At 47.5% G+C, this 23,543-nt stretch overlaps 1 protein-coding gene across 1 annotated transcript in view; it reads left to right on the forward strand.

The window, feature by feature from the left end:
- The window catches only part of LOC144607921 (uncharacterized), a 511,597-nt gene that overhangs the window by 438,187 nt on the left and 49,867 nt on the right, over nt 1-23,543 (forward strand). The window contains exons 19-24 of the mRNA XM_078425055.1: nt 5,665-5,790; nt 5,929-6,060; nt 9,554-9,682; nt 11,366-11,497; nt 19,220-19,348; nt 19,504-19,632. Of these exons, the coding sequence (XP_078281181.1) occupies nt 5,665-5,790; nt 5,929-6,060; nt 9,554-9,682; nt 11,366-11,497; nt 19,220-19,348; nt 19,504-19,632 (777 nt within the window). The remainder of the gene's footprint in view (nt 1-5,664; nt 5,791-5,928; nt 6,061-9,553; nt 9,683-11,365; nt 11,498-19,219; nt 19,349-19,503; nt 19,633-23,543) is intronic.

Genomic DNA, 23,543 nt, shown 5'->3' on the forward strand with positions numbered 1-23,543 from the left:
GCAGGCAGGCAGGCAGGCAGGCAGGCAGGCAGGCAGGCAGGCAGGCAGGACTGGCCTTCAGTGCTGGCATTGCAGCAGTGTAACATCACAACCACTGAACAAACCAAGAAAGTAATACCGACAGAGTTTAACAATATTCTTCAGTTTCAGTTCAGTTTAGTTCATTGTCACGTGTACCGAGGTACAGTTAAAAGCTTTTTGTTGCTTGCTAACCAGTTAGCAGAAAGACAATACATGATTACAATCAAGCCATTTACAGTGTGTAGATACATGATAAGGGAATAGCGTTTAGTGCAAGGTAAAGCCAGCAAAGTCCCATCAAGGATAGTCCGAGGGTCATCAGAGGTAGATAGTAGTTCAGCACTGCTCTCTGGTTACGGTAGGATGGTTCAGTTGCCTGATAACAGCTGGGAAGAAACTGTCCCTGAATCTGGAGGTGTGCGTTTTCACACATCTACACCTTTTGCCTGATGGAGAGGGGAGAAGAGGGAGTGGCCGGGGTGCGACTCGTCCTTGATTATACTGCTAGCCTTGCCGAGGCAGCGTGAGGTATAAATGGAGTCAATAGAAGGGAGATAGACACAAAAAGCTGGATTAACTCAGCGGGACAGGCAGCATCTTTGGAGAGAAGGAATGGGTGACGTTTCGGGATGAGATCCTTTTTCAGACTGGTTAGGGATAAGGGAAACGAGAGAGACGATGGTGTAGAGAGATATAGAACAAATGAATGAAAGATATGTAAAAAAGTAACAATGATAAAGGAAACAGGCCATTATTAGCTGTTTGTTGGGTGAAAACGAGAAGCTGGTGCGACTGTAGTGGGGGAGGGATGGAGAGAGAGGGATAGCCGAGGTTACTTGGTTAGAAAAATCAATATTGATACCATTGGGCTGTAAGCTGCCCGTGAAATATGAGAAGCTGTTCCTCCAATTTGCGTAATAGAAGGGGAGGTTGCTTTGTGTTTTACAGATACCACCAAGGGTGAGGCAGGCGTGGGAAGGGTTAATGCTGATTGAAGTGGTTCTGCTGTAAATAGCTGCTTTATTATCCCCTGTGAAACAATGAGAGATTGATTGCTGTATCTGCCTTGTGTAAACAGCATTAATACATGGATTTCCTCCACTGATCAGTATATATAGGGGGGGGGGGGGGGGCATTCAATTCAAGATGTCTATTTCAGCTCACACAGCAACCTCCCCAATCCATTCCCCTGCTTATTTCCCTGAAACCCATTCTCGCCCAGATTAGTTTAGTTTAGTTCAGAGATACAGCATGGAAACCAGTGATCCCTGTACATTAACACTATCCTACACACCCTACGGGTAATTTTACAATTTTACCACGCTAATTAGCTTACAAACCTGAAAGTTCTTGGAGTGTGGGTGGAAATCGGAGCACCTGGTCATGGTGAGAACGTACAAGCTCCGCACAGACAGTACCCGTAGCCAGGATTGAACCTGGATCTCTGGCGCTGTAAGCCAGCAGCTCTACCACTGCGCCACCGTGCCGCATGTCCATAAATTCCACGCCGATTCCCCTGCAGCTACACACACGGAAGCAATTTTCAAAAACAAATTTGAGAAGTGGGAGGAAACCAGAGCAACTGGAGAAAACCCACATGGTCCATATAGAACTTGTTCCAATTCCACACAGGTACCTTTACAGATCAGGATTGAACCTGGTTCACTGGGACTGTGAGGCAGCCGCACATCATGTTGAAGGGGTTGGTTAAGTTAAAAGCATTGCTTCTAGCAGCCAACAGTTGGAAGCAATAGGTAGTTAAAAATATTCACACATTGGTGAGTTGTTGAAACCAAAATTTCAAATATGTGTTAGTATCAATAAACAGCTTATCAAGTTGAGAGTTGAAGCCTTGGTTTAATCAAAACCAGATCTGATTCCCATTGTGTAGGAAGGAACTGCAGATCCTGTTTTAAACCAAAGATAGACACAAAAAGCTGGAGTAACTCAGCGGGACAGGCAGCATCTCTGGAGAGAAGGAATGGGATCCTGACTACAGGTGCTGTCTGTGCAGTTTGTACATTCTCACCGTGACCTGCATGAGTTTTCTCCAGATGCTTCGATTTCCTCCCACACTCCAAGAACGCTCAGGTTTGTAAGTTAATTGCCTTGGTAAAATTCGTGATGAGACCCTCCTTCAGACTGGTTAGGGATAAGGGAAACGAGAGATATAGACGGTGATGTGGAGAGATAAAGAACAATGAGTGAAAGATATGCAAAAAGTAACGATGATAAAGGAAACGGGCCATTGTAAGCTGTTTGTTGGGTGAGAACGAGAAGCTGGTGCGACTTGGGTGGGGGAGGGATGGAGAGAGAGGGAATGCCGGGGCTACTTGAAGTTAGAGAAATCAATATTCATACCACTGAGGTGTAAGCTGCCCGAGAGAAATATGGGATGCTGTTCCTCCGATTTACATTTAGCCTCACTCTGACAATGGAAGAGGCCTTGGACAGAAAGGACTGTGTGGGAATGGGAAGGAGAATTAAAGTGTTTAGCAACTGGGAGATCAGGTTGGTTCAGGCGGTGATCCGTGAAACGATTGCCCAGTCTACGTTTGGTCTCGCCAATGTATAAGAGTCCACATCTTGAGTAACGGATACCGTAGATGAGGTTGGAGGAGGTACAAGTGAACCTTTGCCTAACCTGAAAGGACTGTCGGGGTCTCTGGACAGAGTCGAGGGAGAAGGTATAGGGACAGGTGTTGCATCTCCTGCGGTTGCAGGGGGTGGTTTGGTTGGGAAGGGAATTTATTTTAATTTTTTATATTAAAAATTACTTTATTCCAGTAATAAATATTTACAAAACATTTTCTTTTCAAAAACTCCATCCGACATTCCCGGAGGTTCTACATTCAATACAGATATTCATTGCCAGCTTTACACAGAATCCCTTCCCTTATTTGGAGGGGCGTCTCCACCACACCCTGCCCCCCATGTCCAGCAGCGGAAGGACCCTAGACTGTGGTCCTCCCCCACAGAGCCTTGGCGTTGGCTGCACCAAGCTTCAGTGCGTCCCTCAGCACGTACTCCTGCAGTCTGCAGCGGGCCAGTCGGCAACATTCCCCCACGGACAGCTCGCTCCGCTGGGAGGCCAACAAAGCTCGGGCAGACCAAAGAGAGTCTTTCACCGAGTTGATGACCTTCCAGCAGCACTCGATGTCAGTCTCTGAATGCTGCTGTCCCTGGGAACAGTCCGTAGATCACAGAGTCCTCTGTGACGGAGCTGCTCGGAATAAATCGTGACAGGGACCCCTGCAAACCTCTCCAGACTCTCTTGGCAAATCCACACTCTGTGAAGAGGTGGGCAACCGTCTCCTCTCCATAGCAGCCGTCCCGAGGGCAGCGTGCGCCGGTAGTGAGGTTCCGGCGGTGCAGGAAGGATCTGTGGGAGCGGAGGGAACGGTCTCTAGGTTCGGGAAGACTGAGCGAGGCTGTTCGATAAGTTTCACTGTGGTCCCCCCTCATACTTCTCACCTCCAGCGAGTACAGGCCCAGTGCCATCAAATGCTCATCATATGTTAACCCAATCATTCCTGGGATCTATTGCACTTGCAAGAGTGGTGAAGCTGCTTAAAGTAAAGAAACTTGCATTTATAATGCATGTTTTTCAAGCCTAGGACATTGCGAAGCTCGACTGAGTATTTCTTGGTGTAGTTACTGCTCCAGTGCAGGAAATGTAACAGCCAGTTCAAATAGAACAAGCTATCACGCCATCAGAGGCAGCAGTGTTTTAATCATCTAATCTGTATGCAAACCTGCCAGAGTCACACTTCTCTTCACAAGCTGTGAAGTCGGTATTCTTAATATACAACTTACACTCATGCTTTGTTTGCTGGAAGAGCATTGCTAATCAAGAAATAAGTCTCAAATCAATCTGACCCTGAAACAAAAAGGAAAGAAGAGTACAAGAGCAAAATGACAAGTGCAAAGCGATTTCCCCCTTGAAATCAACACTTCCACTTGAACCATTGTGCATCAGGCAGTTTCTTATTTTAAGGCTCAAGTTCCAACATCAGGTTGGCCCCATGTTGACAGCTCTGGAATTCATCAATAGTTCAAAAACCTTGACACGCTTATAAAAATAGTTTGGAAAATAGAAAATGCTCTACAATATTCTTGGCAATATTCAAACACCCGATTCAACACATGCAGCTTTTCACTTCCTACCCCAGATGTTTTTAACTTGAAGACTTTTTGGGAAAAAATGAACTCTGTAAGAAGGAACTGCAGATGCTGGTTTAAACCTAAGATAGACTCACAATGCTGGAGTAACTTAGCGGGTCAGATGGCATCTCTGGAGAGAAGGAATGGGTGACGTTACGGGGCGAGACCCTTCCTCAGACTAAAACGTCACCCATTCCTTCCCTCCAGAGATGCTGCCTGTCCCGCTGAGTTACTCCACTTTTTGTGTCAATCTCCGGAAGAAATGAACTCCATCGTTGTGCGTTTGTTTGTCAACAGCCCCAGGTAAAGATGGATTATGAAGCATGAAATTCTCCCATTGGCCCGACAAACTGCAGGCCCACCTCAGCTCTTATTGTTCAACCAGGCTCCTGTATGCCACAAGATGCTGAGTTAAAAATTTAAATCAACTGAAGATGTTACTCAGAGGGTTGTGGCTGTATGGAATGGGCTTCCGGTGGAAGTGGTGGAGGCTGGCTCGATTTTAATATTTAAGAGTAAATTGGATAGGTATATGGATAGGAGGGGATTGGAGGGTTATGGTCTGAGTGCAGGTAGATGAGACTAGGTCAGGGAGAATGGTCGGCGTGGACTGGTAGGGCCGGACAGGCCTGTTTCCATGCTGTAGTTGTTATATGTTGTTATATGTTATAAAACAAACACTCACACAATCAGCTTTTTAACTGGCCATTGACCAACACAAAGAGTAATCACAGGCTGTGCAACAATGAGAGTTGAGATCATTGAACTCAGAATTATTTACTAATTAAAACTGCTAACGAGCTATGTCCAGATTCTCAGTCAGCATCATGTGGCTGGCTGAAGATAGACACAAAAAGCTGGAGTAACTCAGCAGGACAGGCAGCATCTCTGGAGAGAAGGAATGGGTGCTGTTTCAGGCCGAGACCCTTCTTCAGACAAGTTTATCAGTTGCCAACCACATGATGTATAAGAAGGAACTGCAGATGCTGGTTTAAACCGAAGATAGACATGAAAAACTGGAATAATTCAACATGACAGGCAGCATCTCTGGAGAGAAGGAATGGGTGCTGTTTCGGGACGAGGCCCTTCAGACTTTTATCAGGGGAGAGGGAGATACGTAGATAAGGAAGTGTAAGGTGTGAAACCAGGTCAAAGGGAATGTAGTTCAAGAAAAATGTAGAATCGATCATTGTTAGTTGGAGAATGTAACAACAAAGCAAACAGAGATAAAATGTAGACAATAGCCATTCGGCCCTTCGAGCCAGCACCACCATTCAATGTGATCATGGCTGATCATTCTCAATCAGTACCCCGTTCCTGCCTTCTCCCCATACCCCCTGACTCCACTATAGTTCCGGTGTAAAGTTCCAGCCTTTCCTATGTGGTGAAGCTCGGTTGAGCGATGCAGTGACAAGACTCCCAGTGTGGAATTAGACAGTGTGTTAAGTGGCTGACTGCATCTACCCATGTCCATTGCAGAGTGTGCCAGCAACAGCTTTGGAACAAACTGCCTGCAGACGTGTGATTGTGGGGGAGCGCCGTGTCACAGGGAGAGTGGAGAATGCATCTGTCCCGCTGGCAAAACCGGCCTCCGGTGCAGCAAAGGTGAGTGGACAAGGCTTGCTTCACTAGTGTTGTCTCGCCTAAATCCATACAACTAATCGGCTCTGAAACTGACCAACTCTGCCGTGACACAAAGCTGAACTGGGTAACCGTTTGCATGCCTCTGATTTGTGTCCACAGACTGTCCACCAGGCCGCTGGGGCCTGCGCTGCCAAGGGAGCTGCCCTCCCTGTGAGAACAATGGGACGTGCAGCAAGGAGACGGGACAGTGCACTTGCCCAGCAGGATTCATGGGGAGGCTGTGTCAGAACTGTAGGTACTCTGCCACCCTGCGCATAGAGCAGAGGGAGCTCAAATCTCCCGACCCTCTTCTCCCAGCCCTCTTTATATTTCTTGCTGTCTTGTCGAAGCAGGGCAGCACAGTGGCGCAGCAGTAGAGTTGCTGCCTTACAGCGCCAGAGACCCGGGTTCAATCCTGACTACGGGTGCTGTCTGTACGGAGTTTGTACGTTCTCCCCGTGACCTGTGTGGGTTTTTTTCCGAGATCTTTGGTTTCCTCTCACACTCCAAAGATGCACAGATTTGTTGGTTAATTGGCTTGGTATAATTGCAAATGTCCCTAGTGTGTGTAGGATAGTGTTAGTATGCAGTGATCGCTGGTCGATGTGGACTCGGTGGGCCGAAGGGCCTGTTTCCGCTTCTGCATCTCTAAACTAAACAGGGTATTCAGCTACTTGAGTCCAATCTGGTACTCGGTGAGAATGTAAATGTATCTTCTTATTTTTTAGGCAGTCCCTAACTTGAGGGTAACTTGCTCCCCGGTTCTGTTGGTTCTATTATGGCTGATGACCCCCTGGTCTCCCACAGTTCTTTGGCCAGGAGGATGGGAGGGAGGTTGGGAAGGTGATGCGCTGTGCAGCATTGTGCTCCTGATGCATGGACTCACCGTCAGTGGCATCCTCATTACTTATGCTCTATCTACGGTGCAAACCAAAGATCGACACAAAATGCTGGAGTAACTCAGCGGGACAGGCAACATCTCTGGAGAGAAGGAATGGGTGACGTTTCGGGTCGAGACCCTTCTTCAGCCTCGTTAGGGATAAGGGAATCGAGAGATATAGATGATGATGGAGAGAGATAAAGACAATGAAAGATATGCAAAAAAGTAATGGTGATAAAGGAAACAGACCATTGTTAGCAGTCTGAAGAAGGGTCTCGACCCGAAACGTCACCCATTCCTTCTCTCCCGAGATGCTGCCTGACCTGCTGAGTTACTCCAGCATTTTGTGAATAAATCGAATTGTTAGCTGTTTGTTGGGTGAAAGCGAGAAGCTGGTGTGACGGGTGGGGGAGGGATGGAGGGAGAAGGAATACCGGGGTTACTTGAAGTTAGAGAAATCAATATTCATACCACTGGTTTGTAAGCTGCCCAAGCGAAATATGAGATGCTGTTCCTCCAATTGTGGTGCATATGGACCACAGGTTCCCAGGGTCAGTGGGGATGTTGCACTTCATGAAGGTGTCCTTGCTGAGTTGGAAGTCTTTTCAACCAAGCAGTCTTAAACTCGCAGGGTGAAAGTCAAGTCAAGTCAAGTCAAGTCAATTTTATTTGTATAGCACATTTAAAAACAACCCACGTTGACCAAAGTGCTGTACATCTGATTAGGTTCCAATGGGGAAAAAAATGAAACATACAGTAGCACGCAAACAGTTCACAGCGCCTCCTCAATGAGCCTCAAACGCTAGGGAGCGTTGAGAGCAACATTGGAATTCCTTCCCATTGTGCCTGTTGTTTGGGGCTGGTCATTCATTGTTCTCCCCGTTCCCGTCGGCAGAAGGTGCAGAAGCTTGAAAGCGCGAACCTCCAGACTCAGGGATAGCTTCTTCCCCTCTGTTATCAGGCTTCTGCACAATCCTTCCATCAGCTAAGGTCTGTTCTAATTCACCTCTGCCCCATGGAAGCGTTCAGATTTCAGTTTAGTTTATTGTCACGTTTACCAGGGTACAGTGAAAAGCTTTAATTGCGTGCTAACCAGTCAGCAGAACGACAATACATGATTACAATCAATCCGTTTACAGTGTATAGATACATGATACGGGAATAACGTTTAGTGCCACTGCCCAGATTCCTGCTCCTACACCGGTTTTGGTCACATGAGTTGATGGTGAAGACTTAGGAAGGCCTGTTCTCTGGCACAGTTGGCTGAGGTCCACCTAGAACACCAGAATCTGGAATCAGCAGCAATTCAGTGGGGGTTCCCCCTCCACTGGCAGCCCCCATTGCTGCCGACCCACTGTTGTAGTCACCAAGCTCACACACGGAGATGTGTTCGCCCAAGAACCATGAGAATTTGTTATCCCCAGGGGCTGGTTATTTTACACAGAGGGTCAGGAGGTGCCTGGAACACATTGCCAAAGGGCAGTGGTGAAGGCAGAGACGATAGTGGAATTTGAGAGGCATTTCGATTGGCATGGATATTCAGAGGGTGGCGGGGGGTGGATTAAGTGCAGGCAGCATGTTCAGCACAGACATTGCCTGGAACACATTGCCTGGGGTGGAGGCAGATATGATAGTGGCCTTAAGATAGGCACATTGAAATGCAGGGAATAGAGGGATTTGGATCAGGTACCGGCAGCTGAGATCAGTGTTCGACACGTACGCTGGGCTGAAGGGCCTGTTCCTGTGCTGTGCAGTTCCATGTTGTTCGTTGTAACTGCATCAGCCCAGGCTTCACAGTGTGGGTGTGACACATGGCCATAAACAGGAGGCCAAGACCCTGAGCAAAGCTCCCGGAACACTGTGAGAGACCTTGCCGTGACAAGATGCTGAGATTGAGAGGTTGTTTCTCAGAAGACTGCAGGAGATGCTGGGGGGTTGTTTATTTCCAGCATGGGAAGAGGGAGAGAATGAATGAGGAGTCTTGACACATGGAGATGGAGGGGTTGCTGTGTCTGGTGGGCTCTCCATGTGTATTTACATCTTTGCCATCTGCAGATATCTTATTCCCATCTGTCCACTCCTATGACGTTACAATGCGATGAAGGAATGTGCAAGGACTCATCAGTCCTGCCCTCACTTAGTCTGAGGTCTCGCTATTCACCTGTCACCACAGGTACTCCCCAAACTTCTCCCCTCGTCCCCACCAGCGGATGTATACAGCAATCACGCTCGTGGTTTCTCTCCGTGACATCTTCATTCCCAGCTCCTGGTGATCTCCACAGTCCATCCTTGACAACCTATAAGGGCAGTGAATCTGTGCAACCCTTTGTCACAGAAGGCTGTGGAGGCCATCAATGGATATTTTGAAGGCAGAGATAGATAGATTCTTGATTAGTATGGGTGTCAGAGGTCATGGGGAGAAGGCGGGAGATGGGGTTAGGAGCAAGAGATAGATCAGCCGTGATTGAATGGCAGAGTAGACTTGATGGATTGAATGGCCTAAAGCTGCTCCTATCACCTATGACCTTATGACTACCTTTTACCTGTTGCCAACTAACACAGGAGCAAGTCCTGCCTCCTGCCTCTTGGCTCAGCCACACAGCCGTTGCTCCCAGGTTGAACACATTTGCTACGTTCATTCTGCAGATCTGCTTCCGTTCCCCAACATCACCGCTTCCTTCCCGCAGGGCAGCCAGCGTGCCAGCCGGCTGGAGCCTGGAACACCGTGCTTTATTACAGAGGCAGACGTGGGTTACAATAGAATTACATGTAAAACGAGACAAAAAACAATCTATCGGTTGAATGTAATATTTTCCTCGTGATATTTGTAACTGGAATTGACAGCGAGTCTGTTTCCTCCCCCAGTTTGCCCCGTGGGCCGGTATGGCCTGCGCTGTCAGATGCGATGTGTTTGTGAGAACAAGGGGCACTGTGACCCCACCACAGGCCGCTGCCAGTGCACCCCAGGATGGACTGGCCACCACTGCAGGAGAGGTAAGGACAATTTGCCACCTTTTATTAGCCAAGAAACAATGATGGACCAATCATCAGGAACAGGGCTTGCCAATCACATGGACTGATCAGGAAAAGGCAGCATGGATTGTTCAAGACTAAGTCGTTAAGGCTGGCACAATGGTGCAGCTGGTGAGACTGCTATCCCACAATGCCTGAGATAGGTGCGATCCTGATTTCAGGTGCTATCTGTGTGGAGTTTGCACGTTCTCCCTGTGATTACGTGGCTTTCCTCTGGGTGCTCCGGTTTCCTCCCACACCCCAACGTTGTGTGGGTTTGTAGGTAAATTGCCCCTAGTGTGTGGGGAGTGGATGAGAAAGTGGAATCACATGGAACGAGTGTGTAAGGGTGATTACAGGTCGTCACGGACTCGGTGGGCCAGAGTGCTGAATCTTGAAACTTTACTTTGGATCAGTCTGTCTTTGCTTGATTACACTTGTGAAGGTGTTTGATCAGTTCAAATCATTTTATTGGAGGTATGGAGAGTGGAATGTTCACAAACCATCCAGCACAACATTGAGCACACATCTCTGTGGTGATGGTGCTCCCATTGTTGGGAGCAGATGAAGGAACATCTCGGGACAGTCCGTGATGATGATGGGAACTGGGAGGCAATGATTTCTCTGGCCATTCTGGACATACATGAGACTGCAGATGCTAGGATCTTGAGCAAGTCACAAGCTGCTGGAGGAATAAGCAACTCCTCTCTTCCCACTATCCCTCCTCTACTCTGGTCTTAAAGAAGGGTCTTGACCCGAAATGCCACCTGTTCATTCCCTCCACAGGTGCTGCCTGACCTGCTGAGATCCTCCAGCACTTTGTTTCTTTTTCCCTTGACATCCTGCATTCTTGTTGTTCTTGGTCAGAGGGGTCACTGGTTGGAAGGTACCCTGGAGAACTCCAGAGTGTATTTCCCCTCGTAAGTTCTCACCAGCATAGCCCAGCAAAGTTAGGCATTGTGTTCAGAGGCTGGGGTAATGATCATTCAGTCTGCCCTGTTCCCAATGAAGCTTTTATATGGATGTCACCAGGCCTTGATAAACTCCTAGTCTGCCCAACCTCTCCCCACAGCTGAGGCCCTCAAGTCCAGGTAACATCCTCGTAAATCTTCCCCAGTTTAACAGCATCTTTACTATAGCAGGGTGGCCAAAACTGACCGTAATGCTCCAAATGTGGCCTTACCAATGTCTTGTACAAATGTATGATACCATTCCAACTACGACACACTATACCCTGACTGGATGTTCAAAGGGCCTGCTTGACCACCTTATCTACCTGTAACACCACTTTTAATGAACTGCGTACTTGCACTCCTAGATCCCTCTGCTTTACAACACTCCCAGGGCCCTGCCATTCACTGTGAAGATCCTGTCGTGGTTTGACTTCCCAAAATGCACCACCTCGCACTTATCTGCATGAAACTCCATTACTAATCCTGCCTGCTATCCTACTAATCCTAATCTTATCCAGATCATTGATGTAAACCACAAACAGCAACGGGCCTAACACCGATCCCTGAGGCACACCACTAGTCACTGGCCTCCATTCCGAAAACACCCTGCCACCATCACCCTCTGCTTCCTTCCATGAAGCTGTTTTTCTATCCCGCTGGCTGGCTCTCTCCCTGGATCCCCTGCGATCTAACCTGTTTTGTTTTCTCTAAGCCTGTGATGCTGGTCGGTGGGGTGCGGACTGTTTGAACTGGTGTGACTGCAGGAACAGTGATGGGAGCTGCCACACAGTCACAGGGCAGTGCATCTGCGAGGCAGGTTTCACAGGCCAGCGTTGTGACCACAGTAAGTACCATCTAGGTCTAAGAGTCTAGGACTAGAGGGCATATCCTCAGAATTAAAGGATGTTCTTTTAGGAAGGAGATGAGGAGAGATTTCTTTAGTCAGAGGGTGGTTAATCGGTGGAATTCTTTGCTACCGAAGGCTGTGGAGGCCAAGTCAGTGGATATTTTTAAGGCGAAGATAGATAGATTCTTGATTAGTACAGGTGTCATGATGTTATGGGGAGCAGGCAGGAGAATGGGGTTAGGAAGAAGAGATAGATCAGCCATGATTGAATGGCAGAGTAGACTTGGTGGGCCGAATGGCCTTATGACTTATGAATGTACAGGCCTGGAGAAACAGGTCCTTCAACCCCATTCAACCATGGCAACCAGCATACCCTAAGTCAGTACCATTTTCCCTGGTTAGGCCCATATCCCTCTGCACCTTCCCAATCCCTGAACCTGACCAAACACCTTTTAAATGTTGTTATTGTACCTACATCAACCCAATGCCCCTGACAGTTTGTTCCATACTTCTTGATGAAGTGTATAATATTCTGAGAGACATAGATTGGGGAGACAGTCAGAACCTTTTTCACAGGGTGGAAATGTCCAATGGCAGAGAGCGCAGTTATAAGGTGGGAGGGGGGAAAGTTTAGTGGAGATGTGCTGGGCAAGTCTTTTCACACAGAGAGTGGTGGGGGCCTGGAAGGCATTGCCGGGGGTGGTGGTGGAGGCAGATGTAACAGTGGCATAGTGAGACACATGGAAGTGCATGGATTAGAAGGATGTGGATCATGTAGAGGCAGATGTGATCACTTTAACCTGGCATCATGTTCGGCACAAACATTGTGGGCCAAAGTTCCTGTGCTATACTGTTCCATGTTCCATGTTCTATGTTTTATGTTCTATATACCACTCTCCTCTGTGTGAGGAAGTAGCCTCTTAAATCATTTTCTCTCATCTTGAACCTGCCCTCTGGTTTTTGATTCCTCTTCCCTGGAAATAAGACAATTAGCATTCACCTTTTTATGCCTCTCATGATTTTATACATCATGAGGAGGACACTCCTCGGCCTCGTACACTCCGAGAAATAACATCCTAGCCTGCTCAGCCACTCCCTGAGAGCGTTTACAGATATATTGGCAGTACTTGTGGGCCCATGAGTCCTGGCAATATCTCTGTAAAACCTCTTTGCAATCTGTCCAGCTTAATAATGTCTTACCTATTGCAGGGTTATCAAAACTGTGCTCAATTCTCCAAGTGCAGCCTTACCAACGTCTTCTATAACTACAACATAATGTTCCATAGAAACATAGAAAATAGATGCAGGAGGAGGCCATTTGGCCCTTTGAGCCAGCACCGCCATTCATTGTGATCATGGCTGATCATCCACAATCAGTAACCCTTGCCTGCCTTCTCCCCATATCCCTTGATTCCACTAGTCTCTACAGCTCTATCTAACTCTCTTTTAAATTTATCCAGTAATTTGGCTTCCACTGCCTTCTGTGGCAGAGAATTCCACAAATTCAGAACTCTCTGGGTGAAAAAGTTTCATCCTACTTCAGTTTTAAATGGCCTCCACTTTATTCTAAGACTGTGGCCCCTGGATGTGGACTCCCCCAACATTGGGAACATTTGTCCTGCATCTAACTTGTCTAGTCCTTTTATAAATTGTATATGTCCAAAACTATCTGAAGAGGTATATCTGCTGCTGAGGGAAATGGCCACTTCACATTTCCTGCTGCTCCCCCAACAACCTCAGCCTGCACCTTGGGTGTGACTACCTCTGGTGCCCTCAGCAGCCTGGATCATCCGAGTGTCATAGAGTGATACAGTGTGGAAACAGGCCCCTCGGCCCAACTTGCCCACACCGGCCAACATGTCCCAGCTACACTAGTCCCACCTGCCCACACCCACCAACATACCCCATCTACACTAGTCCCACCTGCCCACACCGGCCAACATGTCCCAGCTACACTAGTCCCACCTGCCCACACCCACCAACATACCCCCATCTACACTAGTCCCACCTGCCCACACCCACCAACATGTCCCAGCTACACTAGTCCCACCTGCCTGCATTTGGTCCATATCCCTCCAAACTGATCCTATCCATGTACCTGTCTAACTGCTTCTTAAACGTTGGGATAGTCGCAGCCTCAACTACCTCCTCTGGCAGCTTGTTCCATACACCCACCACCCTCTGTGTGAAAAGCTATCTCTCAGATTCCTATTAAATCTTTTCTCTTTGAACCTATGTCCTCTGGAGAACCTATGTCCCAAGGAGAACCTATCTCCTTGAACCTATGTCCTCGATTCACCTGCTCTGGGCAAGAGACTCTGTGCATCTACCCGATCTATTCCTCTCCTGAGTGCATCCAACCCCAGCTCCAGTTCATTGACATGGTGAGTCAGGAGTTGGAGCTGAGAGCATTTCCCACAGATGGAGTCGCCAGGTGGCTGGAACTTTCCCTGATCTCTCACATACCGCAGGACAAGCGTACCACTGTTGTAAACACACTAAGTCTAAAGGGTAACAGGCCTTCCCTGTTCTTACCTATACCTCTGCTCAGCCTCCTCACCAAAGACTCACAAGCCAAACCCCCACACCTACTACTCTTAAGTCAGCGTTTCTTCAACACACTTTATTAGAACTGGGTATTGTTTTGTGTGTGACAATGTCAATAATCCTGATTAATTTTGTTTGGTTTCTGGTTTTAACAAATGGATATATATTGGGTTTGTTATCTAATCTCCAAAGAACACTCCCGGGAGATTGCTCTTCATTCTGAGAGGATTAATGGTATACATGCCATGTATAGGGAACAGGGAAATCCCACCAGTATCAGTCTGAGGAAGAGCCCCAACCCGAAACATCACCTATCCATGTCCTCCACAGATGCTGCCTGACATGCTGAGTTACTCCAGCACTTTGTGTCATTATAAGTGTCACCTCACTTCAGGTAGTCATTGTCCCCTCACTGTTGGTGTGCCAACTAGGTTCCCCCATTTGTAACAGTGCCGACTGCAACTCACTGGACTTTAGGGTGAGCTGTGGTTACGGCAGGTACTATGGAAATGCCAGTTGTTTTCTCACTACAAGCACAGCATGGAGTTGGTATTTGTCCCACTAATGTCACAGAATTCCAAAAGTAGGAGGTGTTGTAAACCACTTTAACCAGTTTAAAGCCCAGAAGTGGAATTTCACATAATCCAGGTGGTTGAGTTATTCCATATTCCATGGCACCAAATCAGATGGCACCAAAATGCAGCACTAAATTGGGACATTCTTGCTTTAAAAAATCACATTTGTGACTTTTCCCATTGTAAAAACATCACCTGGTGCTCACTGGGAGCAGGTCAACACTGTTACTGTGAGCTCTGTGTAACACACACACTGGAGAGCACAGCACTGTTACTGTGAGCTCTGTGTAACACACACACTGGGAGCACAGCACTGTTACTGTGAGTTCTGTGTAACACACACACACTGGAGAGCACAGCACTGTTACTGTGAGTTCTGTGTAACACACACACACTGGGAGCACAGCACTGTTACTGTGAGCTCTGTGTAACACACACACTGGGAATATCAGGGTCAACTGTAACAGAAAGTACCAGCCCAAACTGTTCATCAATAAAACCTCAGCCCAAACACAAACACGTCATAATATGTGTAGAATTATTTTATGCATAATGATACAAAATACCCACAACTCTTATTTTCCTATGGCGGCACGGTGGCGCAACGGTAGAGTTGCTGCCTTACAGCGAATGCAGCACTGGAGGCTCAGGTTCGATCCTGACTACGGGTGCTGTACTGTACAGAGTTTGTACGTTCTCCCCGTGGCCTGCGTGGGTTTTCTGGGAGTATTGTGTGCAGTTTTGGTCTCCTAATCTGAGGAAAGACGTTCTTGCCTTAGAGGGAGTACAGAGAAGGTTCACCAGATTGATCCCTGGGATGGCGGGACTTTCATATGAAGAAAGACTGGATAGACTAGGCTTGTACTCGCTGGAATTTAGAAGACTGAGGGGGGATCTTATAGAAACATATAAAATTCTTAAGGGGTTGGAGAGGCTAGATGCGGGAAGATTGTTCCCGATGTTGGGGGAGTCCAGAACCAGGGGTCACAGCTTAAGGATAAGGGGGAAGTCTTTTAGGACCGAGATGAGAAAACATTTCTTCACACAGAGAGTAGTGAATCTGTGGAATTCTCTGCCACAGAAGGTAGTTGAGGCCAGTTCATTGGCTATATTTAAGAGGGAGTTAGATGTGGCCCTTGTGGCTAAAGGGATCAGGGGGTATGGAGAGAAGGCAGGTACAGGCTACTGAGCTGGATGATCAGCCATGATCATATTGAATGGCGGTGCAGGCTCGAAGGGCCGAATGGCCTACTCCTGCACCTATTTTTTATGTTTCTATGTTTCTCCGAGATCTTTGGTTTCCTCCCACACTCTAAAGACGTACAGGTTTGTAGGTTAATTGGCTGGGCAAATGTTTTAAAAAAATTGTCCCTAGTGGGTGTAGGATAGTGTTAATGTGTGGGGATCGCTGGGCGGCACGGACCCGGTGGGCTGAAGGGTCTGTTTCTGCGCTGTATCTCGAAATCTAAAAATCTAAATCTATTCATTCACTAGGATTCAGAGTGGAGCTGAGTTGAGTTTATTGTCACGTGTACTGAGGTACAGTGAAAGGCTTTTGTCTCATGCCAACCAGTCAGCAGAAAGACAATAAATGCTTATAATCGAGCCGTCCACATTTATGAATGAATAAGTTTATTGGCCAAGTATGCATATACAAGGAATGTGCCTTGGTGCTCCGCTCACAAATGACCACACAAACATACAGTTAACAATTAAGAATAAAGCATAAACATATCAAAACAATAAGGATACAACATTACGGTCTAAACATGTGGGTAAAAATAAAACAGAGCAAAAAAGAGACTACAGACTGATTATTGAGTAGAACTATCACTGGTGGAAAAAAGCTATTTTATGTCTGGCTGTGGCTGCTTTGACTGTCCGGAGTCGCCTTCCAGAGGGAAGCGCTTCAAAGAGTTTGTGGCCAGGGTGAGAGGGGTCAGAGATGATCTTGCCCGCTCGCTTCCTGGCCCTTGCAGTGTACAGTTCGTCAATGGGGGGAAGGTTGCAGCCAACAACCTTCGCAGCTGATCGAACGATCTGTTGCAGCCTCCAGATGTCGTGGTTGGTGACTGAGCCAAACACGACCATTATTGTAACTGTATGCACCATAAACTAAGTACAAATCACATTTGTCAGAGATTGCAGGACATATAGCAGCAGAGTATCAGCTCCTTCCCTCTAATCAAATGAATGCAGGCTTCCATTCTGTCAGCCTCATGGTCTCTCTGCTCTTCTCCTTAATGCATCTCTGCAAGTGGTCTTGTCCAGTCTCTGGCACGGCAAGCCAAATACCTTTTACTTGTTAGCCGCGATATGAAAAACAACTCTACTACGCTGGAAACAGTGAATTAGCCTGCTTGCAGCCAACAGCATTCAATTCCACACATCTTAAAATAACTTCCACCATGTTGATGAAAATCAGTGTTGTGGCTGTTTTGTTTCAATTATGCATAAATCACTCTGCACACATTACGGCGTGTTTGTGTCCAATGTGCAACAATCAAAATAAATACTCCACTGTACACAGAATGATGATTCAGCAGAAAAATTAGTTGACAACACATTGTTACTGACTAGCTGTTGGTTGATAGCCATGGTAGGAAAAACAACTCTACTGCGATGGTCAAAGTGAATTAGCCTGCTTGCAGCAAACAGCATTCAATTCCATACATCTTGCAATCTCACCATTCTCCAAACAGTTTCTCCAAAATGGCTAATTGATTAGGAGGACATAGGTTTAAGATGGGGGGGGGGGGGTGGTTTAATAGGAACCTGAGGGGTAACTTTTTCACACAAAGGATGGGGATATATGGAACGAGCTGCCAGAGGAGGTAGTTGAGGCAGGTACTATCACGACATTTTAGTTTAGTTTAGTTTATTGTCACGTGTACTAAGGTACAATGAAAAGCTTTTGTTGTGTGCTAACCAGTCAGTGGAAAGACTATACATGATTACTATCGAGCCATCTGCAGTATACAGATAATTGATAAAGGGAATAACGTGATTAACGTTTAGTGCAAGATACAGACGGTAATGTCCAATCAAAGATAATCTGAGGGTCTCCAATGAGGTCAATAGTCATTCAGGACTGCTCTCGAGTTGTTGCTAGGATGGTTCAGTTACCTGATAACAGCATTAAAAAAAACAGTTAGACAGGTGCATGGATAGGACAGGTTTAGAGAGATATGGGCCAAACGCAGGCAGGTGGGACTAGTGTAGGTGGGATATGTTGGCTGGTGTGAACAAGTGGGCTGAGGGGCCTGTTTCCACACTGTATCGTTCAATGACTGTGATTTCCTAGCAACCATCAATGCAGATGACTTTCTAATAAAAGTATATTTTCCATGTTTACCTATTGATCCTCTTTATAATTCTAAAGAACAAAATAATGCAAGCACCCCCACTCCAAAAAGCCCAGCATCCCCTCTCAGTCATCTGCTCCTTAGAATGAAACATGTTGTGCTTTCCTCAGCTTGATTGGACCTGGGACCTCTGTGTGGTTACTCTCTGATTTAGCTCATCTCAGCCGATTTCTGATGTTGAACTGTTTTTCTCATCAAAGCGCAGTTCAGATACAGAAATAATTCACATCTGGGGGAGATTTAACATGCAGTCGGCCCCAGAGAGTTTGCTTGGCCCAGTTCTGTGGCACTGAAGAGGGCATTGTGACTGCCAAATTCAACAACGAGCAAATCAAGTGGTGAGAGAAGAAGAGTAATGAATATCTTTGCAACTGGAGTACTTAAAATAGTGAACTTCCTCTGCAGGTTTTAAAACGCCGATAAATATCTCCAAATGTACGTGAAACTGGATTCCAAATATGAAAGGTAGAAATAATAATGAACATAAGTGTATCGGAACCTATTGTGTGCAAGGAAGGGGGTCGTTTTTTTAATCAGTTTCCCAGCTGAGCAAGGTTCCATACGTGGCAGGGTTGCTTTTATTTTTAGTAACAATTGCTGCCTTGAGGATGTAATAGGAAATGGAGATGTAGTTGTAGACTCTGGTGCTGCTGGCAATAGGCTGACAAATGACTTTGGTTTAGAAATGGAGTGGTCTACATTTAACAGCAGGGTCCTCACCAGATCTCAGGGACCACGGCTGTTTGTGGTTTGGGGGCGAGGCGGTTCTGGGCTATGGTGGGTAGGAGAGCTTTCCTTCATTAAGCAGCACACTGGATGCTAATTCTGAGACGCCATCACTGTGGGTGAAAAGCCAAAGAAAGTTTACGCAGGATACTGTCAAAGCGGAATAAACCCAGAACATGCATTTACAGTGAAGATAGACACAAAAAGTAGAGTAGCTCAGCAGGTCAGACAGCATCTCTATCTCACTGAGTTACTCCAGTTTTAGTGTCTATCTCCAGTGGGGCCCAGTGATTACCTGGTGAGGGTATCTCAACCCACTGATAATACAGTAATGACCTGGTCATAGGGCCTTAACCTGATGGAACCTATTCAGTGCGGTGGGCCCAATGATATCTCATCCCAAGGTGGTGGGTGTGATGGTGACAGAGTAGCAGCTGCACAGGGCACAATAATGACCCAATGTCAATGTGTGATGGTGGTCCTCAGCTCTCTCCGTCTCGTTGCAGAGTGCCCTGGAGGTACGTATGGAGCAGGCTGCCGGCACCGGTGTCACTGCGAGAACGATGCAGCCTGCGATCACGTGAGCGGGGCCTGTAACTGTACCGCAGGCTGGCTGGGAACCTTCTGCGAGCGAGGTAGGTGGTAGCACGGGAGTGGGACATACAGGGAGATGCACCTTGCCCTCCAGGATAACAGCCCCCGCGGTACACACTGGCGTGTCGGCTGTGCGGACATTGGTGTGGGCAGTGCGCTGTGAACGTGTGCTCACGTGCTTGTACTTATTCCACAGCGTGTCCAGGTGGGTTTCACGGCGTGGAGTGCCGGCAGGTGTGTGGCTGCCAGAACGGTGCCCTCTGTGACCACGTGTCAGGCACCTGCTCCTGCTCTCCCGGGTGGACTGGACTGAGCTGCAATCAATGTAAGTTCATGGCCCCGATCTAAAGGGAGACCCGGAGTGGAGGGCCGCCGATAACAGAGGGGGGACCCAGTGTAGGGGGGCTGCTGATAACAGAGGGGGGGACCCAGTGTAGGGGGGCTGCTGATAACAGAGGGGGGACCCAGTGTAGGGGGGCTGCTGATAACAGAGGGGGGACCCAGTGTAGGGGGGCTGCTGATAACAGAGGGGGGACCCAGTGTAGGGGGGGCCGCCGATAACAGAGGGGGGACCCAGTGTATGGGGGCCGCTGATAACAGAGGGGACCCAGTGTAGGGGGGCTGCCGATAACAGAGGGGGGACCCAGTGTAGGGGGGCCGCCGATAACAGAGGGGGGACCCAGTGTAGGGGGGCCGCCGATAACAGAGGGGGGACCGAGTGTATGGGGGCCGCAGATAACAGAGGGGACCCAGTGTATGGGGACCGCTGATAACAGAGGGGGAAACCCAGTGTATAGGGCCGCTGATAACAGAGGGGGGACCCAGTGTATGGGGGTCGCTGATAACAGAGGAGGGACCCAGTGTAGGGGGGCTGATAACAGAAGGGGGATGCAGCGTGGGGGGGGGGGGGTGGGTGCCGGAAACTAAGGGGGGGACCCAGCGTTGGGGGGCACCGAGAACAAAGGGGGGGATCCAGTGTAGGGGGGCCGCCGAGAACTAAGGGGGACTGGGCGGAGGGAGGGCATTGAAAACTAAGGGAGAGGGACCACTAAGGCAACAATGGAGTACTTTGAAACTTTGACGGCACACTTTACCTGGTGCCTACGTATGCAGAACAAAGCATCTCACTGTGACTTGTTACATGTGACAATGAGGGTATCTCATCTAATGTAATCCTCATTTGTTGACGGTTTGGAATATTGCCAAGGACACACATGCCAGTGCCTGAAACTGCTTCCTGTTATGGCTTCAGATCATGCTTTCCTTTGGAGATATCCAACAGTAAACTGTTATGTCACCACTTCCCGTTTGCTTGTGCAATGCCAATTGTCTCAATGTGATTGCAAGCTTAGACAGAGTTTCTGTTCAAGTTTCTGAACGTCGTTTCCTCTCTGCCAGAGACATCTCTGTATACTACAGTACACTTACAACAGAACATACAACAGTACTGCTCAGGAACAGGCCCTTCGGCCCACAATGTCCGTGCCGACCAAAATTCATGTTAAACTTCTCAGCCTCCATGAGACCCATATCCCTCCAATCCCTCCATATCCTCCAATCCATGCTTATACCCCCAGCCTCTGACACTCTGAGTGTCCAAGTTTGTCCAACCTCTCCTTATGGCTGATGCCCTCTATTCCAGGCAGTGTCTGGTAAACTTCCTGCACCCAGTCTAAAGCCTCCACATCCTTCCTGTAATGGGGCGACCAGAACTGCACACAATACTCCACATGCGGCTCATCAAAAGTTCAAGAAAGCTGTAGATGAACACAAAATGTTGGCGTAACTCACTGGGTTGTGAATCTGTGGAACTCTCTGCCTCAGAAGGCAGTAGAGGCCAATTCTCTGGATGCTTTCGAGAGAGAGTTAGATAAAGCTCCTAAAGATAGCGGAGTCAAGGGATATGAGGAGAGGACAGGAACGGGGTACTGATTGTGGATGATCAGCCATGAGCACAATGAATGGCAGTGCTGGCATGAAGGGCCGAATGGCCTCCTCTTGCAACTATTGTCTACTGTCTATTGTCTATTGGGTCAGGCAGCATCTCTGGAGAAAAGGAATAGGTGACGTTTCGGGTTAAGACTCTTCTTCAGACTGAGGCCCCTGACTCTCAGCCTGAAGCAGGGTCTCAACTCGAAATGTCACCCATTCCTTCTCTCCAGAGAAGCTGCCTGTCACACTGAGTTACTCCAGCATTTTGTGTCTATCTTTGGTATAAACCAGCATTTGCAGATCCTTCCTACACATATTGTTCAATAAAGCAGCAACATGACTTTCTTATACTCAAAGCCCCGACTGATGAAGGCGAGCATATCATACGCCTTCTTAACCAGTCCATCTATTTGTGTTACCACTTTTAGGGGACCATGGGCCTGGACCCCACGATCCCATTGCACATCAATGCTGTCAAGGGTCCTGCCATTAACTCCCAGTGCAACACCTCACACTTGTACGGACTAAACTCCACCTGCCAATTCTCCACCCATTTCAGTATGTGAACTACTGTATATCCCACTGTGTACATCGATAGCCTTCCTCACTCTCCGCAGCCCCACCAAATGTGGTGTCATTTGCAGACTTATCTCTAGAAGGCTTGCATACAAAAACAGGCTCTACAATGAACTGGTAAGGCCGCATTTGTAATATTGTGAGCAATTTTGGGCCCCATATCTGAGGATGGATGTGCTGGCTCTGGAGAGGGTCCAGAGGAGGTTTACAAGAATGATCACAGGAATGAGTAGATTAACATATGATGAGCGTTTGTCAGCACTGGGCCTGTACTCGCTGGAGTTTAGAAGAATGAGGGGGGACCTCATTGAAACGTACAGAATAGTGAAAGGCTTGGATAGAGTGGATGTAGAAAGGATGTTTCCACTAGTGGAAGAGTCTAGGATTAGAGGTCATAGCCTCAGAATTAAAGGACTTTCTTTTAGAAAGGAGATGAGGAGGAATTTATTTAGTCAGAGGGTGGAGAATCTGTGGAATTCTTTGCCACAGAAGGCTGTAGAGGCCAAGTCAGTGGATATATTTAAAGCAGAGGTAGATAGATTCTTGATTTGTACGGTGTCAGTGGTTATGGGGAGAAGGCAGGAGAATGGGGTTAGGAGGGAGAGATAGATCAGCCATGATTGAATGGTGGAGTAGACTTGATGGGCTGAATGGCCTAATTCTACTCCTATCACTTATGATCTTATGATCTTTATCCATGAGCAGTTGACCTTCTCCCTGGTTACCCTCTAGTTTTCTAAGTACTGATAGAAAGCCTTGAGATTTTCTTTAATCTGACTCACCAATTGTCCGCTTGTTCTTTCTTGCTTGCTATATAATCCTCAAAGATCCTGTCTGATTTCATCTTCCTGAAACTTACACACCCTTCCGCTCTGTCTTAGACCAAATGTACAATGTAAATGGTCATCCAAGGTTCCCCTACCTTGTCCTTACTGGAACATGCTGGTCCTGAACTCTGGTCAACTGGCCTTTAAACACCTCCCACATGTCAGATGTGGACAAGATCAACTGCTCCCAATTTACTCTCCCTGGCTCCTGCCTAATAATGCTGCAATCTACTGTGCTCCAATTTAGTACCTTCCTCCTTATTCATAATGATCTTAAACCCTATGGATAGGCGTAGAAAGGAACGGCAAATGCTGGTTTATACCAAAGATAGACACAAAATGCTGGAGTAACATAGAGAAACTCTATGTTTCTATGTAACTCAGTGGGTCAGGCAGCATCTTTGGAGAGAAGGGATGGGTGACTTCCAAACCTAAACGTCACTCATCCTTTTTCTCCAGTGATGCTGCCTGATGCACTGAGTTACCCTAGCACTTTAAATGTGTCTATTCTAAAACATATGGTGTTGTGATCACTGTCCCCTAAATATTCTTACCCTGCACCACCAGTCACCTGGCCAAGCTTGTTCCCTAATGCAAAGTCCGGTATGGTCCCTCCTTGAATTGGACTGCCCACATACTGTTTCTGATTTTTTGTAAATATAAAGATTGTCCATCATCCTTTCGTGTTCCAGTTTTTGATCACTGTGCTAGTTAGTCCATGCCCATATCGCAGGTCCTTGACATGCCAGTTCAGGCTGCTAATGGCCGACGTGTTGACAGAAAGCGACCACTCATGAATTAAACTCTCTGACCATCTCCATCTGTCTTCCTGTTTTTCCTGAAGATAGACACAAAATGCTGGGGTAACGCAGCGGGACAGGCGGCATCTCTGGAGAGAAGG

Source organism: Rhinoraja longicauda, chromosome 30 (genome assembly GCF_053455715.1).
Source record: "Rhinoraja longicauda isolate Sanriku21f chromosome 30, sRhiLon1.1, whole genome shotgun sequence".
NCBI classification, from domain to species: domain Eukaryota; kingdom Metazoa; phylum Chordata; class Chondrichthyes; order Rajiformes; family Arhynchobatidae; genus Rhinoraja; species Rhinoraja longicauda.